The 17,639-nt window shown below is 67.8% G+C and overlaps 1 protein-coding gene across 1 annotated transcript in view; it reads left to right on the forward strand.

The window, feature by feature from the left end:
• Nucleotides 1-763: 763 nt before the first annotated feature.
• The window catches only part of LOC142597107 (phosphoribosylformylglycinamidine synthase-like), a gene marked incomplete at its 5' end in the record, with an annotated part of 28,809 nt that continues 11,933 nt past the window's right edge, over nucleotides 764-17,639 (forward strand). Inside the window, 15 exon segments of the mRNA XM_075727506.1 lie at nucleotides 764-843; nucleotides 846-903; nucleotides 2,291-2,333; nucleotides 2,335-2,416; nucleotides 2,512-2,640; nucleotides 4,887-5,000; nucleotides 5,003-5,017; nucleotides 5,828-5,956; nucleotides 7,037-7,110; nucleotides 8,307-8,463; nucleotides 9,287-9,348; nucleotides 10,941-11,102; nucleotides 14,468-14,581; nucleotides 15,484-15,615; nucleotides 17,400-17,630. Of these exon segments, the coding sequence (XP_075583621.1) occupies nucleotides 764-843; nucleotides 846-903; nucleotides 2,291-2,333; nucleotides 2,335-2,416; nucleotides 2,512-2,640; nucleotides 4,887-5,000; nucleotides 5,003-5,017; nucleotides 5,828-5,956; nucleotides 7,037-7,110; nucleotides 8,307-8,463; nucleotides 9,287-9,348; nucleotides 10,941-11,102; nucleotides 14,468-14,581; nucleotides 15,484-15,615; nucleotides 17,400-17,630 (1,582 nt within the window).

Genomic DNA, 17,639 nt, shown 5'->3' on the forward strand with positions numbered 1-17,639 from the left:
CCGCTGATGCCCCCCATGTCCCCACCGATGCCCCCCATGTCCCCACTGATGCCCCCCCCATGACCATGTCCCCACTGATGCCCCCCATGTCCCCACTGATGCCCCCCATGTCCCCGCTGATGCCCCCCATGTCCCCACCGATGCCCCCCATGTCCCCACTGATGCCCCCCCATGACCATGTCCCCACTGATGCCCCCCATGTCCCCACTGATGCCCCCCCATGACCATGTCCCCGCTGATGCCCCCCCATGACCATGTCCCCGCTGATGCCCCCCATGTCCCCGCTGATGCCCCCATGTCCCCACTGATGCCCCCCCATGACCGTGTCCCCACTGATGCCCCCCATGTCCCCACCAATGCCCCCCCATGACCATGTCCCCACTGATGCCCCCCATGTCCCCGCTGATGCCCCCCATGTCCCCGCTGATGCCCCCCCATGACCGTGTCCCCACTGATGCCCCCCATGTCCCCGCTGATGCCCCCCCATGACCATGTCCCCACTGATGCCCCCCCATGACCGTGTCCCCACTGATGCCCCCCCATGTCCCCGCTGATGCCCCCCCATGACCGTGTCCCCACTGATGCCCCCCATGTCCCCGCTGATGCCCCCCCATGACCATGTCCCCACTGATGCCCCCCCATGACCGTGTCCCCACTGATGCCCCCCATGTCCCCACTGATGCCCCCCCCATGACCATGTCCCCGCTGATGCCCCCCATGTCCCCACCGATGCCCCCCCCTGACCGTGTCCCCGTGTCCCCAGCGAGCACAGCCGCCATTGGTTCTTCAAGGGGCGGCTGGTGGTGGACGGGCACGAGGAGCCGCAGTCGCTCTTCCAGAGCATCATGGAACGCAGAGCTCCAGCAACCCCAACAACGTCATCAAGTTCTCTGACAACAGCAGGTGGGGGCCCCGGGGCACCAAGGCCAGGGGTCCCTGGGGTGCCTGTCACCCATGGGTGCCATGGCGTGGAGGTTGGAGGGTCCCATCACCCATGGGTGCCATGGCGTGGAGGTTGGAGGGTCCCATCACCCATGGGTGCCCATGGCGTGGAGCTTTGGGGGTCCCATCACCCATGGGTGCCCATGGCGTGGAGCTTTGGGGGTCCCATCACCCATGGGTGCCCATGGTGTGGAGGTTGGAGGGTCCCATCACCCATGGGTGCCATGGTGTGGAGGTTGGAGGGTCCCATCACCCATGGGTGCCCATGGCGTGGAGGTTGGAGGGTCCCATCACCCATGGGTGCCCATGGCGTGGAGGTTGGAGAGTCCCATCACCCATGGGTGCCCATGGCGTGGAGCTTTGGGGGTCCCATCACCCATGGGTGCCCATGGCGTGGAGGTTGGAGGGTCCCATCACGCATGGGTGCCCATGGTGTGGAGGTTGGAGGGTCCCATCACCCATGGGTGCCCATGGCGTGGAGCTTTGGGGGTCCCATCACCCATGGGTGCCCATGGCGTGGAGGTTGGAGGGTCCCATCACCCATGGGTGCCCATGGCGTGGAGCTTTGGGGGTCCCATCACCCATGGGTGCCCATGGCGTGGAGGTTGGAGGGTCCCATCACCCATGGGTGCCATGGTGTGGAGGTTGGAGGATCCCATCACCCATGGGTGCCCATGGCGTGGAGGTTGGAGAGTCCCATCACCCATGGGTGCCCATGGCGTGGAGCTTTGGGGGTCCAACACCCATGGGTGCCCATGACGTGGAGGTTGGAGGGTCCCATCACCCATGGGTGCCCATGGCGTGGAGCTTTGGGGGTCCCATCACCCATGGGTGCCCATGGCGTGGAGGTGGAGGGTCCCATCACCCATGGGTGCCATGCTGTGGAGGTTGGAGGGTCCCATCACCCATGGGTGCCCATGGCGTGGAGGTTGGAGGGTCCCATCACGCATGGGTGCCCATGGCGTGAGGTTGGAGGGTCCCATCACCCATGGGTGCCCATGGCGTGGAGGTTGGAGGGTCCATCACCCATGGGTGCCCATGGCGTGGAGCTTTGGGGGTCCCATCACGCATGGGTGCCCATGGCGTGGAGGTTGGAGGGTCCCATCACCCATGGGTGCCATGGCGTGGAGCTTTGGGGGTCCCATCACCCATGGGTGCCCATGACGTGGAGGTTGGAGGGTCCCATCACCCATGGGTGCCCATGGCGTGGAGCTTTGGGGGTCCCATCACCCATGGGTGCCCATGGCGTGGAGGTTGGAGGGTCCCAACACCCATGGGTGCCTGTGCCTCGCACTGCGGCCCTCCCTGTGGGTGCTGGCGGGGGGTGACGCGTCCCCTGGCCCCACAGCGCCATCCGGGGCGTGCCGGTGACGGCGCTGTGGCCGCGGGACCCCGGCCGAGCCGAGCCCCTTCGAGAAGCGGACGACCATCCGGCACGTCATCTTCACCGCCGAGACCCACAACTTCCCCACCGGTCAGCGGCGTTGGGGGGCAGATGGGGGGGCGTGGGCGTGGTTTGAGGAGTGGGCGTGGCCTGATCTGACACCCCCCCCTCCCCCCCCCCCCCAGCTGTGGCCCCCTTCAGCGGGGCGACGACGGGGACGGGGGGCCGGATCCGGGACGTGCAGTGCACTGGCCGCGGCGCCCACGTCATCGCCGGCACCGCCGGCTACAGCTTCGGCAACCTGCTCATCCCCGGTGAGACCCTCGGGACCCCCCAACCCCCCGGGGCCTCCCAACACCCCAGGGACCCCCTGACACCTCCTGGGACCCCCCTCAAATACCCCTGGGACCCCCCCACCTACCCCTGGGACCCCTCCCAACACCCCTGGGACCCCTCCACCTACCTCTGGGACCCCTCCCAACACCTCTGGGACCCCCCCACCTACCCCTGGGACCCCCCCCATTACCCTTGGGGACCCCCCCACCTACCACTGGGACCCCTCCCAACACCCCTGGGACTCCTCCACCTACCTCTGGGACCCCCCCAATACCTCTGGGACCCCCCCAATACCCCTGGGACACCCCCAATAACCCTGGGACCCCCTGACACCTCTTGGGACCCCCCCCACCTACATCTGGGACCCCCCCCCAATACCCCTGGGACCCCTCCACCTACCCTGGGACCCCTCCCAACACCCCTGGGACCCCTCCACCTACCCTGGGACCCCTCCCAACACCCCTGGGACTCCTCCACCTACCTCTGGGACCCCCCCAATACCTCTGGGACACCCCCAATACCCCTGGGACACCCCCAATAACCCTGGACCCCCTGACACCTCTTGGGACCCCCCCACCTACATCTGGGACCCCCCCAATACCCCTGGGACCCCTCCACCTACCCCTGGGACCCCTCCCAACACCCCTGGGACCCCTCCACCTACCCCTGGGACCCCTCCCAACACCCCTGGGACCCCTCCACCTACCTCTGGGACCCCCCCAATACCCCTGGGACACCCCCAATAACCCTGGGACCCCCTGACACCTCTTGGGACCCCCCCACCTACATCTGGGACCCCCCCCAATACCCCTGGGACCCCTTCCACCTATCTCTGGGACCCCCCCAATACCCCTGGGACCCCCCCAATACCCTGGGGACCCCTCAATACCTCTGGGACCCCCCAATACCCCTAGGACCCCCCCCACCTACCTCTGGGACCCCCCCGTACCCCTGGGACCCCCCCACCTACCTCTGGGACCCCCCCATTACCCTTGGGACCCCCCCACCTACCACTGGGACCCCCCCAATACCTCTGGGACCCCCCCAATACCCCTGGGACACCCCCAATAACCCTGGGACCCCCCTGACACCTCTTGGGACCCCCCCCACCTACATCTGGGACCACCCCACCTACTTCTGGGACCCCCCCCCACCTACATCTGGGACCCCCCCCAATACCCCTGGGACCCCTTCCACCTATCTCTGGGACCCCCCAATACCCCTGGGACCCCCCCAATACCCCTGGGACCCCTCAATACCTCTGGGACCCCCAATACCCCTAGGACCCCCCCCACCTACCTCTGGGACCCCCCCGTACCCCTTGGACCCCCCCACCTACCACTGGGACCCCTCCCAACACCCCTGGGACTCCTCCACCTACCTCTGGGACCCCCCCAATACCTCTGGGACCCCCCCCAATACCCCTGGGACACCCCCAATAACCCTGGGACCCCCTGACACCTCTTGGGACCCCCCCACCTACATCTGGGACCACCCCAATACCCCTGGGACCCCTTCCACCTATCTCTGGGACCCCCCAATACCCCTGGGACCCCCCAATACCCCTGGGACCCCTCAATACCTCTGGGACCCCCAATACCCCTAGGACCCCCCCCACCTACCTCTGGGACCCCCCGTACCCCTTGGACCCCCCCCACCTACCTCTGGGACCCCCCCCATTACCCTTGGGACCCCCCCACCTACCACTGGGACCCCTCCCAACACCCCTGGACTCCTCCACCTACCTCTGGGACCCCCCCAATACCTCTGGGACCCCCCCCAATACCCCTGGGACACCCCCAATAACCCTGGGACCCCCTGACACCTCTTGGGACCCCCCACCTACATCTGGGACCCCCCCCAATACCCCTGGGACCCCCTTCCACCTATCTCTGGGACCCCCCAATACTTCTGGGACCCCCCCAATACCCCTGGGACCCCTCAATACCTCTGGGACCCCCCAATACCCCTAGGACCCCCCCCACCTACCTCTGGGACCCCCACAATACCCCTGGGACCCCCCCACCTACCTCTGGGACCCCCCCCATTACCCTTGGGACCCCCCCACCTACCCCTGGGACACCCAATACCCCTGGGACCCCCCACAATACCCCTGGGACCCCCCCCACCTACCTCTGGGACCCCCCCGTACCCCTGGGACCCCCCCAAACCATCCCCCTGGCACCCCCCAAACCCCCATGCGCCCGGGCCGCCCCCCCGGCAGGCTACGAGCTGCCCTGGGAAGACGGGGCGCAGCCGTACCCCAAATCCTTCGCCCGCCCACTGGAAATCGCCATTGGGGCCAGCGACGGCGCCAGCGACTACGGCAACAAATTCGGGAGCCTGTGCTGGCTGGTGAGCGGGGACCCCCCCCCGGGGACACTTGGGGACCCCCGGGGACATTTGGGGACCCTTCGGGGACACTCAAAGACCTCGATGGTCTTGGGGACCGTTGGGGACACCCTATGGCCTTGGGGAGCCCAAGGACATTTGGGGACCTTCCAATGACACTCAAAGACCTCTGTGGTCTTGGGGACCCCTGGGGACATTTGGGGACCCTTCAGGGACACTCAAAGACCTCTGTGGCCTTGGGGACCGTTGGGGACACCCTACGGCCTTGGGGACCCTTCAGGGACACTCAAAGACCTCTGTGGTCTTTGGGACCCTTGGGGACCGTTGGGGACACCCTACGGCCTTGGGGACCCCTTGGGGAAATTTGGGGACCCTTCAGGGACACTCAAAGACCTCCTTGGGGACACCCTATGGCCTTGGGCACCCCAAGGGCATTTGGGGACCCTCCAGCGACATCTAAAGAACCTGGCAAACCTTGGGGACACCCCATGGCCTTGGGACCTCTGGGACATTTGGAGACCCTCTAGGGACACCCAAAGACCTCCATGGCCTTGGGACCCTTGGGGACCCTTGGGGACCCCATTCTGCCTTGGGGACATTTAGAGACCCTCTAGGGACACCCAAAGACCTCCATGGCCTTGGGGACCCCTTGGGGACCCTTGGGGACCCCATTCTGCCTTGGGGACATTTAGAGACCCTCTAGGGTCACCCAAAGACTTCCATGGCCTGGGGGACCCCTGGGGACCCCCGGGGGGGGTGCCACGTGGCGGGTGGCATTGGGGTGGCAGGGGTTGACACGGTGGGGTGTCCCAGGCTTCGCCCGCTCCTTCGGGCAGGTGCTGCCGGGGGGGCAGCGGCGGGAGTGGATCAAGCCCATCATGTTCAGCGGTGGCATCGGTGCCATCGAGGACGACCATGTCCGCAAGGAGGCCCCCGAACCTGGTGAGACCCCCCAGGAGCCCCAAGTCCCATGGGACCCCCAACCACCCCCCCCGAGCCCCAAATCCCCATGGGATCACAGACTTCCCCTGGGACCCCCAAATCCCCATAGGACCCCCAAACTTCTCCTGGGACCCTCAACCCCCCATGGAACCCCCAAACTCCCCTGGGACCCCCAAATCCCCCTGAGAACTCCCCCAGGACCCTCAAATCCCTATAGGATTCCCAAACTTCCCCCAGGACCCCCAAACCCCCCTGGAACCCCCAAATCCCATGATACCCCCCAGGACCCCCGAACTTCCCCTGGGACCCCCAAACTTTCCCCAGGACCTCCCACGCCCTCATGGGACCCCCAAACTCCCCATGATACCCCCAAATTCCCCTCAGCCTATTGAGTCCTTCCACACCCCCCCACCATGGGATGTCCAACCCCCCGATGGGACCCCCCAAACCTCCTCCTGGGACCCCCAAATCCTCCATGGGACCCCCAACCCTCCTGGATGCACAAACACCCTATGGGACCCCCTGCTCCCAATGGGACCCCAAACCCCACCCCCCTGCTCCCAATGGGACCCCCAAAACCCCCTGGGATGCCCACCTCCCCCTGACTCCCCCAAATCCCCCCATGCCCCTCCACCACCCTTGGGGCCCCCGAATCCCCCCCCGCTCACCCCGCACCCCTAGGACCCCTAAATACCCCCTGACACCCCCAAATACCCCCCAGACCCCCTCCGTCACCCCCGGGACCCCCAAATCCCCCCCAGTCCCCACCCCACACCTTCAAATGCCCCTCAGCTCCCCCTGCATCACCCCTGGGCCCCCCAAATCCCCTCCCAGGATGCCCCCCCCGGAACCCCCAAATCCCCCCCATGCCCCTCCACCACCCTTGGGACCCCCAAATCCCCCCCAGCCCCTCCCCAAACACCCCAAATCCCCTCATGCGCCTCAACCACCCCTGGAACCCCCAGATCCCCTCCAGAGCCCCCCCTCTGTCACCCTTGGGACCCCTGCATTCCCCGTTCCCCCCAGCCCCTCAAGCGCCCTGGGGGGGCCGGGGGGTCTCACCCGTGCCCCCCCGCCCAGGGATGCTGGTGGTGAAAGTGGGGGGCCCCGTCTACCGCATCGGCGTTGGCGGGGGGGCCGCCTCCTCCATCCAGGTAAGGGGGGGCCTGGGGGGGTCCCGGTGTGTTGGGAGGGTGGTGCTGGGGGTCCGCAGTAGTACTGGGTCACCCCAGTAGGGAGGGGACCCCCCCCAGTTGGAAATGGGGTCACCCAATGGGGATGGGGACCCCCCCTGGTGATGGGGATCCCCCAGTGGGGACGGGGACAGCCCAGCTGGGAATGGGGACACCCAAGAGGGATGGGGACCCCCATGGTGATGGGACCCCCCAGTGGGGATGGGGACAACCCAATGGGATGGGGGTCCCCCTGGTGATGGGACCCCCCAATGAGGATGGGGACCCCCATGGTGATGGGACCCCCCAGTGGGGATGGGGGACACCCAATGGGGATGGGGGTCCCCCTGGTGATGGGACCCCCCAATGAGGATGGGGACCCCCATGGTGATGGGACCCCCCAGTGGGGATGGGGACACCCAATGGGGATGGGGACCCCCCTGGTGATGGGGACCCCCCAGTGGGGATGGGACACCCAATGGGGATGGGGGTCCCCCATGGTGATGGGACCCCCCAGTGGGGATGGGGACACCCAATGGGGATGGGGACCCCCCCTGGTGATGGGGACCCCCCAGTGGGGATGGGGACACCCAATGGGGATGGGGACCCCCATGGTGATGGGGACCCCCCAATGAGAATGGGGACCCCCATGGTGATGGGACCCCCCAGTGGGGATGGGGACACCCAATGGGGATGGGGGTCCCCCTGGTGATGGGACCCCCCAATGGGGATGGGGACACCCAATGGGGATGGGGGTCCCCCTGGTGATGGGACCCCCCAATGAGGATGGGGACCCCCATGGTGATGGGACCCCCCAGTGGGATGGGGACACCCAAGAGGGATGGGGACCCCCCTGGTGATGGGACCCCTCAGCTGGGAATGGGGACACCCAATGGGGATGGGACCCCCATGGTGATGGGGACCCCCCAATGAGGATGGGGACCCCCCTGGTGATGGGACCCCCCAGTGGGGATGGGGACACCCAATGGGGATGGGGGTCCCCCTGGTGATGGGGACCCCCCAGTGGGGATGGGGACACCCAATGGGGATGGGGACCCCCATGGTGATGGGACCCCTCAGCTGGGAATGGGGACACCCAATGGGGATGGGGACCCCCATGGTGATGGGACCCCCCAGTGGGAACGGGCCCCCCATGGCGATGGCCCCCGCCTCCGCAGGTGCAGGGGGACAACGCGGAGGAGCGGGACGCGGGGGCGGTGCAGCGGGGCGACGCCGAGATGGAGCAGAAGATGAACCGGGTGCTGCGGGGCTGCATCGAGAGCGGGGCGCGCAACCCCGTCTGCAGCATCCACGACCAGGGCGCTGGCGGCAACGGTGCGGGGCGCGGGGCGGGGGGCGGGGGGACGTGGACATGGGGGTCACGGGGGGACATGGGGATGCGGGGACATGGGGGGACATGGGGGGCATGGGGGACGTGGGGGTTATGGGGGGTGCGGGGGGACATGGGGGATGTTGGGGGTGTGGGGGGACGTGGGGGACGTGGGGTGGCATGGGGGATGTGGGGGGACACAGCAGACATGGGCATGGGGGGGACATGGGGGGGCACGGGGGACGTGGGGGTCACTGGGAGACATGAGGGGACATGGGGGACATGGGGGATGTGGGGGGACATGGGGGGCATGGGGGCACGGGGGGACATGGGGGATGTGGGGGGGCATGGGGGCACGGGAGGACATGGGGGATGTGGGGGGGCATGGGGGGCATGGGGGGACACAGGGGACATGGGCACGGGGGGACATGGGGGGCACGGGGGGACATGGGGGATGTGGGGGGACATGGGGGGCATGGGGGCACAGGGGGACATGGGGGATGTGGGGGGGCATGGGGGCACGGGGGGGCACAAGGGGACATGGGCACGGGGGGACATGGGGGGCACGGGGGGGCACAGGGGACATGGGCACGGGGGGACATGGGGGGCACGGGGGGGCACAGGGGACATGGGCACGGGGGGACATGGGGGGCACGGGGGGGCACAGGGGACATGGGCACGGGGGGACATGGGGGGCACGGGGGGGCACAAGGGGACATGGGGCACCCAGGGATGCACGGGGGGGCACAGGGGGCACAGGGGGGACACGGGGGGACCCGATGGGGCCCCTGGGGGTGTCCCCCGCGGTGCCATCGCCGCCGTCCCCAGGGAACGTGCTGAAGGAGCTCAGCGAGCCGGCGGGGGCCGTCATCTACGCCAGCCGCTTCCAGGTACCCCCGGGCCCCCCCTCGCCCACACGACGCCCCCCGACGGGCACCCCCGGCCCTGCCCCCCGAGCCCCTGGCACCCCCGGGGGCCGCCTGACCGCACTCTGCCCCTGGCACCTCCTGCCCCTGGGTGCCCCCTGGGACCCCCGACGCCCCCCAGGGTCCCCCAGGACCCCGGTCCCCACGGTGCCCCCCTGGACCCCCGACACCCCCCTGTCCCCCGGTGCCCCCCGTGGCCCTTGTCCCCCCAGTTCCCCCGGTCCCCCTGAGGTCCCCTTTGGTCCCTCCCAGTGCCCCCTGCCCCCTCGATGCCCCCCCACCCCCGTGCCCCCCTGGTGCCCCCCACCCCTGGTACCCCCCCCAGTGCCCCCCATGCCCCTTGTCCCCCCAGTTCCCCCGGTCCCCCTGAGGTCCCCCTGAGGTCCCCCTTGGTCCCTCCCAGTGCCCCCAACCCCTTGGTGCCCCCCCACCCCCGTGCCCCCCACCCCCAGTGCCCCCCCCAGTGCTCCCCCCGTGCCCCTTGTCCCCCCAGTTCCCCTGGTCCCCCTGAGGTCCCCCTTGGTCCCTCCCAGTGCCCCCACCCCCTTGGTGCCCCCCACCCGCAGTGCCCCCCCACCCCCAGTGCCCCCCCCAGTGCCCCCCCATGCCCCTTGTCCCCCCACTTCCCCTGGTCCCCCTGAGGTCCCCCTGAGGTCCCCCTTGGTCCCTCCAGTGCCCCCTGCCCCCTCGATGCCCCCCACCCCTGGTACCCCCCAGTGCCCCCCGTGCCCCTTGTCCCCCCAGTTCCCCCGGTCCCCCTGAGGTCCCCCTTGGTCCCTCCCAGTGCCCCCTGCCCCCTCGGTGCCCCCCCACCCCTGTGCCCCCCTGGTGCCCCCCACCCCTGGTACCCCCCCAGTGCCCCCCCATGCCCCTTGTCCCCCCACTTCCCCTGGTCCCCCCTGAGGTCCCCCTTGGTCCCTCCCAGTGCCCCCTGCCCCCCTCGATGCCCCCCCACCCCCGTGCCCCCCTGGTGCCCCCCACCCCTGGTACCCCCCCAGTGCCCCCCATGCCCCTTGTCCCCCCAGTTCCCCCGGTCCCCCTGAGGTCCCCCTTGGTCCCTCCCAGTGCCCCCTGCCCCCTCGATGCCCCCCCACCCCTGTGCCCCCCTGGTGCCCCCCACCCCTGGTACCCCCCCAGTGCCCCCCCATGCCCCTTGTCCCCCCAGTTCCCCCGGTCCCCCTGAGGTCCCCCTTGGTCCCTCCCAGTGCCCCCACCCCCTTGGTGCCCCCCACCCGCAGTGCCCCCCACCCCCAGTGCCCCCCCCAGTGCCCCCCCCGTGCCCCTTGTCCCCCCAGTTCCCCCGGTCCCCCTGAGGTCCCCCTTGGTCCCTCCCAGTGCCCCCCACCCCCTTGGTGCCCCCCACCCCCTTGGTGCCCCCACCCCCAGTGCCCCCCCCAGTGCTCCCCCCGTGCCCCTTGTCCCCCCAGTTCCCCCGGTCCCCCTGAGTCCCCCTTGGTCCCTCCCAGTGCCCCCTGCCCCCTCGGTGCCCCCCACCCCCTCGGTGCCCCCCCCGGTGCCCCCGGTGCCCCCTGCCCTGCTGACGCGGCGGGTGGCAGCGGGGGGACCCGACGCTGAGCGTGCTGGAGCTGTGGGGGGCCGAGTACCAGGAGTCGAACGCGCTGCTGGTGCGGCCCCCCGGGCTGGGGCTGCTGCGGCGCCTGGCCGCCCGCGAGCGCTGCCCCCTCTGCGTGGTGGGGACCATCACCGGGGACGGGCGGGTAAGGGGCGCGGGGCGATCGCAGCGGGGTGCGAGGAGGTGGGGACGTGGGAGGTGGGGACGTGGGGAGATGGGGACATGGGGAGATGTGGGGACACCTTCGGGACATGGGGCCGTGGGGAGATGGGGACATGGGGAGATGTGGGGACGCCTTCGGGATTCGGGACATGGGGACGTGGGGAGATGGGGAGATGGGGGACATGTGGGGACGCCTTCGGGACATGGGGCCCGTGGGGAGATGGGGACATGGGGACATGTGGGGACACCTTTGGGACATGGGGACATGGGAGTGTGGGACATGGGGACGTGGGGAGATGGGGACATGGGGAGATGTGGGGACACCTTCGGGACATGGGGACGTGGGGAGATGGGGACATGGGGACATGTGGGGACGCCTTCGGGACATGGGGACGTGGGGAGATGGGGACGTGGGGAGATGTGGGGACATGGGGACATGGGAGTGTGGGACATGGGGACGTGGGGAGATGGGGACATGGGGAGATGTGGGGACACCTTTGGGACATGGGGACGTGGGGAGATGGGGACATGGGGACATGGGAGTGTGGGACATGGGGATGTGGGGAGATGGGGACATGGGGAGATGTGGGGACACCTTCGGGACATGGGGATGTGGGGAGATGGGGACATGGGGAGATGTGGGGACACCTTCGGGACATGGGGACATGGAGTGTGGGACATGGGGACGTGGGGAGATGGGGACATGGGGACATGTGGGGACACCTTCGGGACATGGGGACGTGGGGAGATGGGGACATGGGGACATGTGGGGACACCTTCGGGACATGGGGACGTGGGGAGATGTGGGGACATGGGGACATGTGGGGACACCTTCGGGACATGGGGACGTGGGGAGATGGGGACATGGGGACATGTGGGGACACCTTCGGGACATGGGGACGTGGGGAGATGTGGGGACGCGGGAGGTGGGGACGTGGGGAGATGGGGACATGGGGACATGTGGGGACACCTTCGGGACATGGGGCCGTGGGGAGATGGGGACATGGGGACATGTGGGGACACCTTCGGGACATGGGGACGTGGGGAGATGTGGGGACGCGGGAGGTGGGGACGTGGGGAGATGGGGACATGGGGACATGTGGGGACACCTTCGGGACATGGGGCCGTGGGGAGATGGGGACATGGGGACATGTGGGGACACCTTCGGGACATGGGGCCGTGGGGAGATGGGGAGATGGGGACATGTGGGGACGCCTTCGGGACATGGGGACGTGGGGAGATGGGGAGATGGGGACATGTGGGGACGCCTTCGGGACATGGGGCCGTGGGGAGATGGGGACATGGGGACATGTGGGGACACCTTCGGGACATGGGGACGTGGGGAGATGGGGACATGGGGAGATGTGGGGACACCTTTGGGACATGGGGACGTGGGGAGATGGGGACATGGGGACATGTGGGGACACCTTCGGGACATGGGGACGTGGGGAGATGGGGACATGGGGAGATGTGGGGACACCTTCGGGACATGGGGCCGTGGGGAGATGGGGACATGGGGAGATGTGGGGACACCTTTGGGACATGGGGACGTGGGGAGATGGGGACATGGGGACATGTGGGGACACCTTTGGGACATGGGGACGTGGGGAGATGGGGACATGGGGAGATGTGGGGACACCTTCGGGACATGGGGCCGTGGGGAGATGGGGACATGGGGAGATGTGGGGACACCTTTGGGACATGGGGCCGTGGGGAGATGGGGACATGGGGAGATGTGGGGACACCTTTGGGACATGGGGCCGTGGGGAGATGGGGACATGGGGACATGTGGGGACACCTTTGGGACATGGGGACGTGGGGAGATGTGGGGACATGGGGAGATGTGGGGGACACCTTCGGGACATGGGGACGTGGGGAGATGTGGGGACATGTGGGGACGCCTTCGGGACATGGGGACGTGGGGAGATGGGGACATGGGGAGATGTGGGGACACCTTTGGGACATGGGGACATGGGAGTGTGGGACATGGGGGATGTGGGGAGATGGGGACATGGGGACATGTGGGGACACCTTCGGGACATGGGGACGTGGGGAGATGGGGACATGGGGAGATGTGGGGACACCTTCGGGACATGGGGACGTGGGGAGATGGGGACATGGGGACATGTGGGGACACCTTTGGGACATGGGGACGTGGGGAGATGGGGACATGGGGACATGTGGGGACACCTTTGGGACATGGGGGACGTGGGGAGATGGGGACATGGGGAGATGTGGGGACACCTTTGGGACATGGGGACATGGGGAGATGGGGACATGGGGACATGGGAGTGTGGGACATGGGGACGTGGGGAGATGTGGGGACATGGGGACATGTGGGGACACCTTTGGGACATGGGGGACGTGGGGAGATGGGGACATGGGGACATGTGGGGACACCTTCGGGACATGGGGCCGTGGGGAGATGTGGGGACATGGGGACATGTGGGGACACCTTCGGGACATGGGGACGTGGGGAGATGGGGAGATGGGACATGGGACATGGAGACATGGAGGTCATGGGGACATGGGACACAGCGATGCCAGGACACGTAGGGACACCGTGGGGACATGGGACATGGGGAGATGGGGATATGGGGAGATGGGGAGATGGGACATGAGGACACGGGGACATGGGGACATGGGACATAGGGATGCCGGGACATGTGGGGACACCGTGGGGACATGGGACATGGGGACATGGAGGTCATGGGGACATGTGGGGACACTTCGGGACATGGAGATATGGGGACATGGGGACATGGGGAGATGGGGAGATGGGGAGATGGGACATGGGACTTGGAGGTCATGGGGACATGGAGGTCATGGGGACGTGGGACACAGGGATGCTGCGACATGTGGGAACACCATGGGGATGTGGGACATGGGATATGGGGAGATTGGGAGATGGGGACACGGGGACATGGGGACATGGGACATAGGGATGCCGGGACGTGGGGACACCGTGGGGACATGGGACATGGGGAGATGGGGATATGGGGAGATGGGGAGATGGGACATGAGGACACGGGGACATGGGGACATGGGACATAGGGATGCCGGGACATGTGGGGACACCGTGGGGACATGGGACATGGGGACATGGCGAGACATGGGGACATGGGGGGGATGTGGGGCCGTGGGGCCAGGACACGGGGACCTGGAGGGACCTGGGGAGGTTGAGGGACACAGGGAGGTCCCCAGGGGCGGCTTTTGGGGGTCCCTGTCGGGCAGGGGGAGTTTTGGGGGGTTCTTGGCCTCCTTTTGGGGTCCCTGGGGACCAGGAAGGTCCCTGGGGGGGCTGTTTTGGGGGTGCCCTGGCCCTGCTCACCCCCCCAACCCCCCCAGATTGTGCTGGTGGATGACCTGGAGGCGCCGGTGCCCGAGGGGGGGTCCCACGAGGGGCTGCCCACCCCTGTCAACCTGGAGCTCGAGTGGGTGCTGGGCAAGATGCCCCGCAAGGTGAGGGGGGGCAGGGGGCAGGTGACCCCTGGGGGGACCCACTGTGGTCACCCCAGGGGCTGGGACCTGAGGGACACCCCTGGGATGTTGGGGAGCCCCCCAGTAGGGAGGGGACCCCCCCCAGTTGGGAATGGAGACACCCGAGGAAGGTGGGGCCCACCATGGTGATGGGGGTCCCCCAGTGGGGATGGGGACAGCCCAGTTGGGAATGGGGACCCCCATGCTGATAGGGACCCCCCAATGGGAATGGGACCCCCCCAATGGTGATGGGAACCCCCATGATAATGGGGAACCCCCAGTTGGGAACGGGGACCCCCATGATGATGGTGACCCCCCAATGGGGATGGGGACCCCCCAGATGGAATGGGGACACTCAATGGGGATGGGGACCTCCATGATGATGGGGACCCCCCAGTGGTGATGGGACCCCCCCCGATAATGGGGATCCCCCCAGTTGGGAATGGGGTCACCCAATGGGGATGGGGACCCCCAAATGGTGATGGGGACCCCCCAATGGGGATGGGGACAGCACAGTTGGGAATGGGGTCACCCAATGGGGATGGGAACCCCCATGGTGATGGGGACCCCCCCAATAGGGACCCCCCAATGGGGATGGGAACCCCATGTTGATGAGGACCCCCCCAGTTGGGAATGGGGACACCCAATGGGGATGGGGACTGCCACAGTGATGGGGACCCCCCAATGGGGATGAGGACCCCCTAGTTGGGAATGGGGTCGCCCAATGGGGATGGGGACCTCCATGATGATGGGGGCCCCCCCAGAGACCCCCCAATGGGGATGGGACCCCCCATGTTGATGAGGACCCCCCAGTTGGGAACGGGGACACCCGATGGGGATGGGGACCCCCACGGTGATGGGACCCCCCTCCCCGTGTCCCCCAGGAGTTTGTGCTGCAGCGGGTGCCCCCCACCCTGCGCCCGCTGGCCCTGCCCCCGGGGCTGTCGGTGCGGCAGGCGCTGGAGCGGGTGCTGCGGCTCCCGGCCGTGGCCAGCAAGCGCTACCTCACCAACAAGGTACCCGCACCCCCCGTGGACCCCATGGCCCCCTGTGGCCCCCCACCTCCCCCCATGGCCCCCCACGTCCCCTCGTGGCCTCCCCCCCCCCCCCCAGCCCTGGCCATGAGCCCCCTGGGCCACCGGGCCCCCCTGTACCCGCATCCCTGGCGGTCGTGGTCCCCTCCCTGGCCCCCGTCCCCTCCGTGGCCCCAGCCCACTTGCTGGCCGTGGTCCATCCACGTTCTCGATCCCTTCCGTGTCCCCACGCACCTCCGTGTCCCCAACCCACTTAGTGGCTGTGGTCCCCTCCACGTCCCCAGTCTCCTTGTGCCACCAATCCCCTCCATGTCCCCAACGCATGTGGTGGCCACGGTCCCCTCCATGTCCCCGGTCCCCTCCATGTCCCCAACCCACTTGGCCACGGACCCCTCCATGTGCCCGATCCCCTCTGTGTCCCCAACCCGCGTGGTGGCCACGGTCCCCTCCATGTGCCCGATCCCCTCTGTGCCACCGATACCTTCCATGTCACCCATCCCTTCCGTGTCACCGATCCCTTCCGTGTCACCGATCCCTCTCCGTGCCACCGATCCCTCTCCATGTCACCAATCCCTCTCCGTGCCACCGATCCCTCTCCATGTCACCGATCCCTTCCATGTCACCAATCCCTTCCATGTCACCCATCCCTTCCGTGCCACCGATCCCTCTCCATGTCACCAATCCCTCTCCGTGCCACCGATCCCTCTCCATGTCACCGATCCCTTCCATGTCACCAATCCCTTCCATGTCACCCATCCCTTCCGTGCCACCGATCCCTCTCCATGTCACCAATCCCTCTCCGTGCCACCGATCCCTTCCATGTCACCGATCCCTCTCCATGTCACCGATCCCTCTCCGTGCCACTGATACCTTCTGTGTCACCGATCCCTCTCCATGTCACCGATCCCTTCCGTGTCACCGATCCCTCTCCGTGTCACCGATCCCTCTCCATGTCACCGATCCCTCTCCATGTCACCAATCCCTCTCCATGTCACTGATCCCTTCCGTGTCACCGATCCCTCTCCGTGTCACTGATACCTTCTGTGCCACTGATCCCTCTCCATGTCACCGATCCCTTCTGTGTCACCGATCCCTCTCCATGTCACCGATCCCTCTCCATGTCACCGATCCCTTCCGTGTCACCGATCCCTCTCCATGTCACCGATCCCTTCCGTGTCACCGATCCCTCTCCATGTCACCGATCCCTCTCCATGTCACCGATCCCTTCCGTGTCACCGATCCCTCTCCATGTCACCGATCCCTCTCCATGTCACCGATCCCTTCCGTGTCACCGATCCCTCTCCATGTCACCGATCCCTCTCCATTTCACCAATCCCTCTCCGTGTCACCGATCCCTCTCCATGTCACCGATCCCTTCCGTGTCACCGATCCCTCTCCATTTCACCAATCCCTCTCCGTGTCACCGATCCCTCTCCATGTCACCGATCCCTTCCGTGTCACCGATCCCTCTCCGTGTCACCGATCCCTCTCTGCGTCACCAGTCCCTTCCATGTCACCGATCCCCCTCCGTGCCCCTGACGCTCCTCCCAGTGTGTCCATGTCCCCCACGTCCCACCCCGCATCCCTCCATGACGCGTCCCACTCCGTGTCCCCCAGTCAATACGGCTCCCTGGGAAATGTCCCGGCCCGTGTCCCTGTCCCGCCACATGTGTCCCATCCATGTGCCCAGCCCTGTCCCCCCAAGCCCGTCCCCGTGGCCACCTCCCAGCCCGTGTCCCCCGTTGACGCCGCTGTCCCCGGGGCAGGTGGACCGCTCGGTGACGGGGCTGGTGGCCCAGCAGCAGTGCGTGGGGCCCCTGCACACGCCGCTGGCTGACGTGGCCGTGGTGGCCCTGTCCCACTTCGACACGGTGGGGGCGGCCACGGCGCTGGGGGAGCAGCCCATCAAGGGCCTGCTGGACCCGGCCGCCGGCGCCCGCCTGGCCCTCACCGAGGCCCTCACCAACCTTGTCTTTGCCCGCATCACCGACCTGCGCGTGAGTACC

Source organism: Pelecanus crispus, unplaced genomic scaffold (assembly GCF_030463565.1).
Source record: "Pelecanus crispus isolate bPelCri1 unplaced genomic scaffold, bPelCri1.pri SCAFFOLD_91, whole genome shotgun sequence".
Lineage (NCBI taxonomy): Eukaryota > Metazoa > Chordata > Aves > Pelecaniformes > Pelecanidae > Pelecanus > Pelecanus crispus.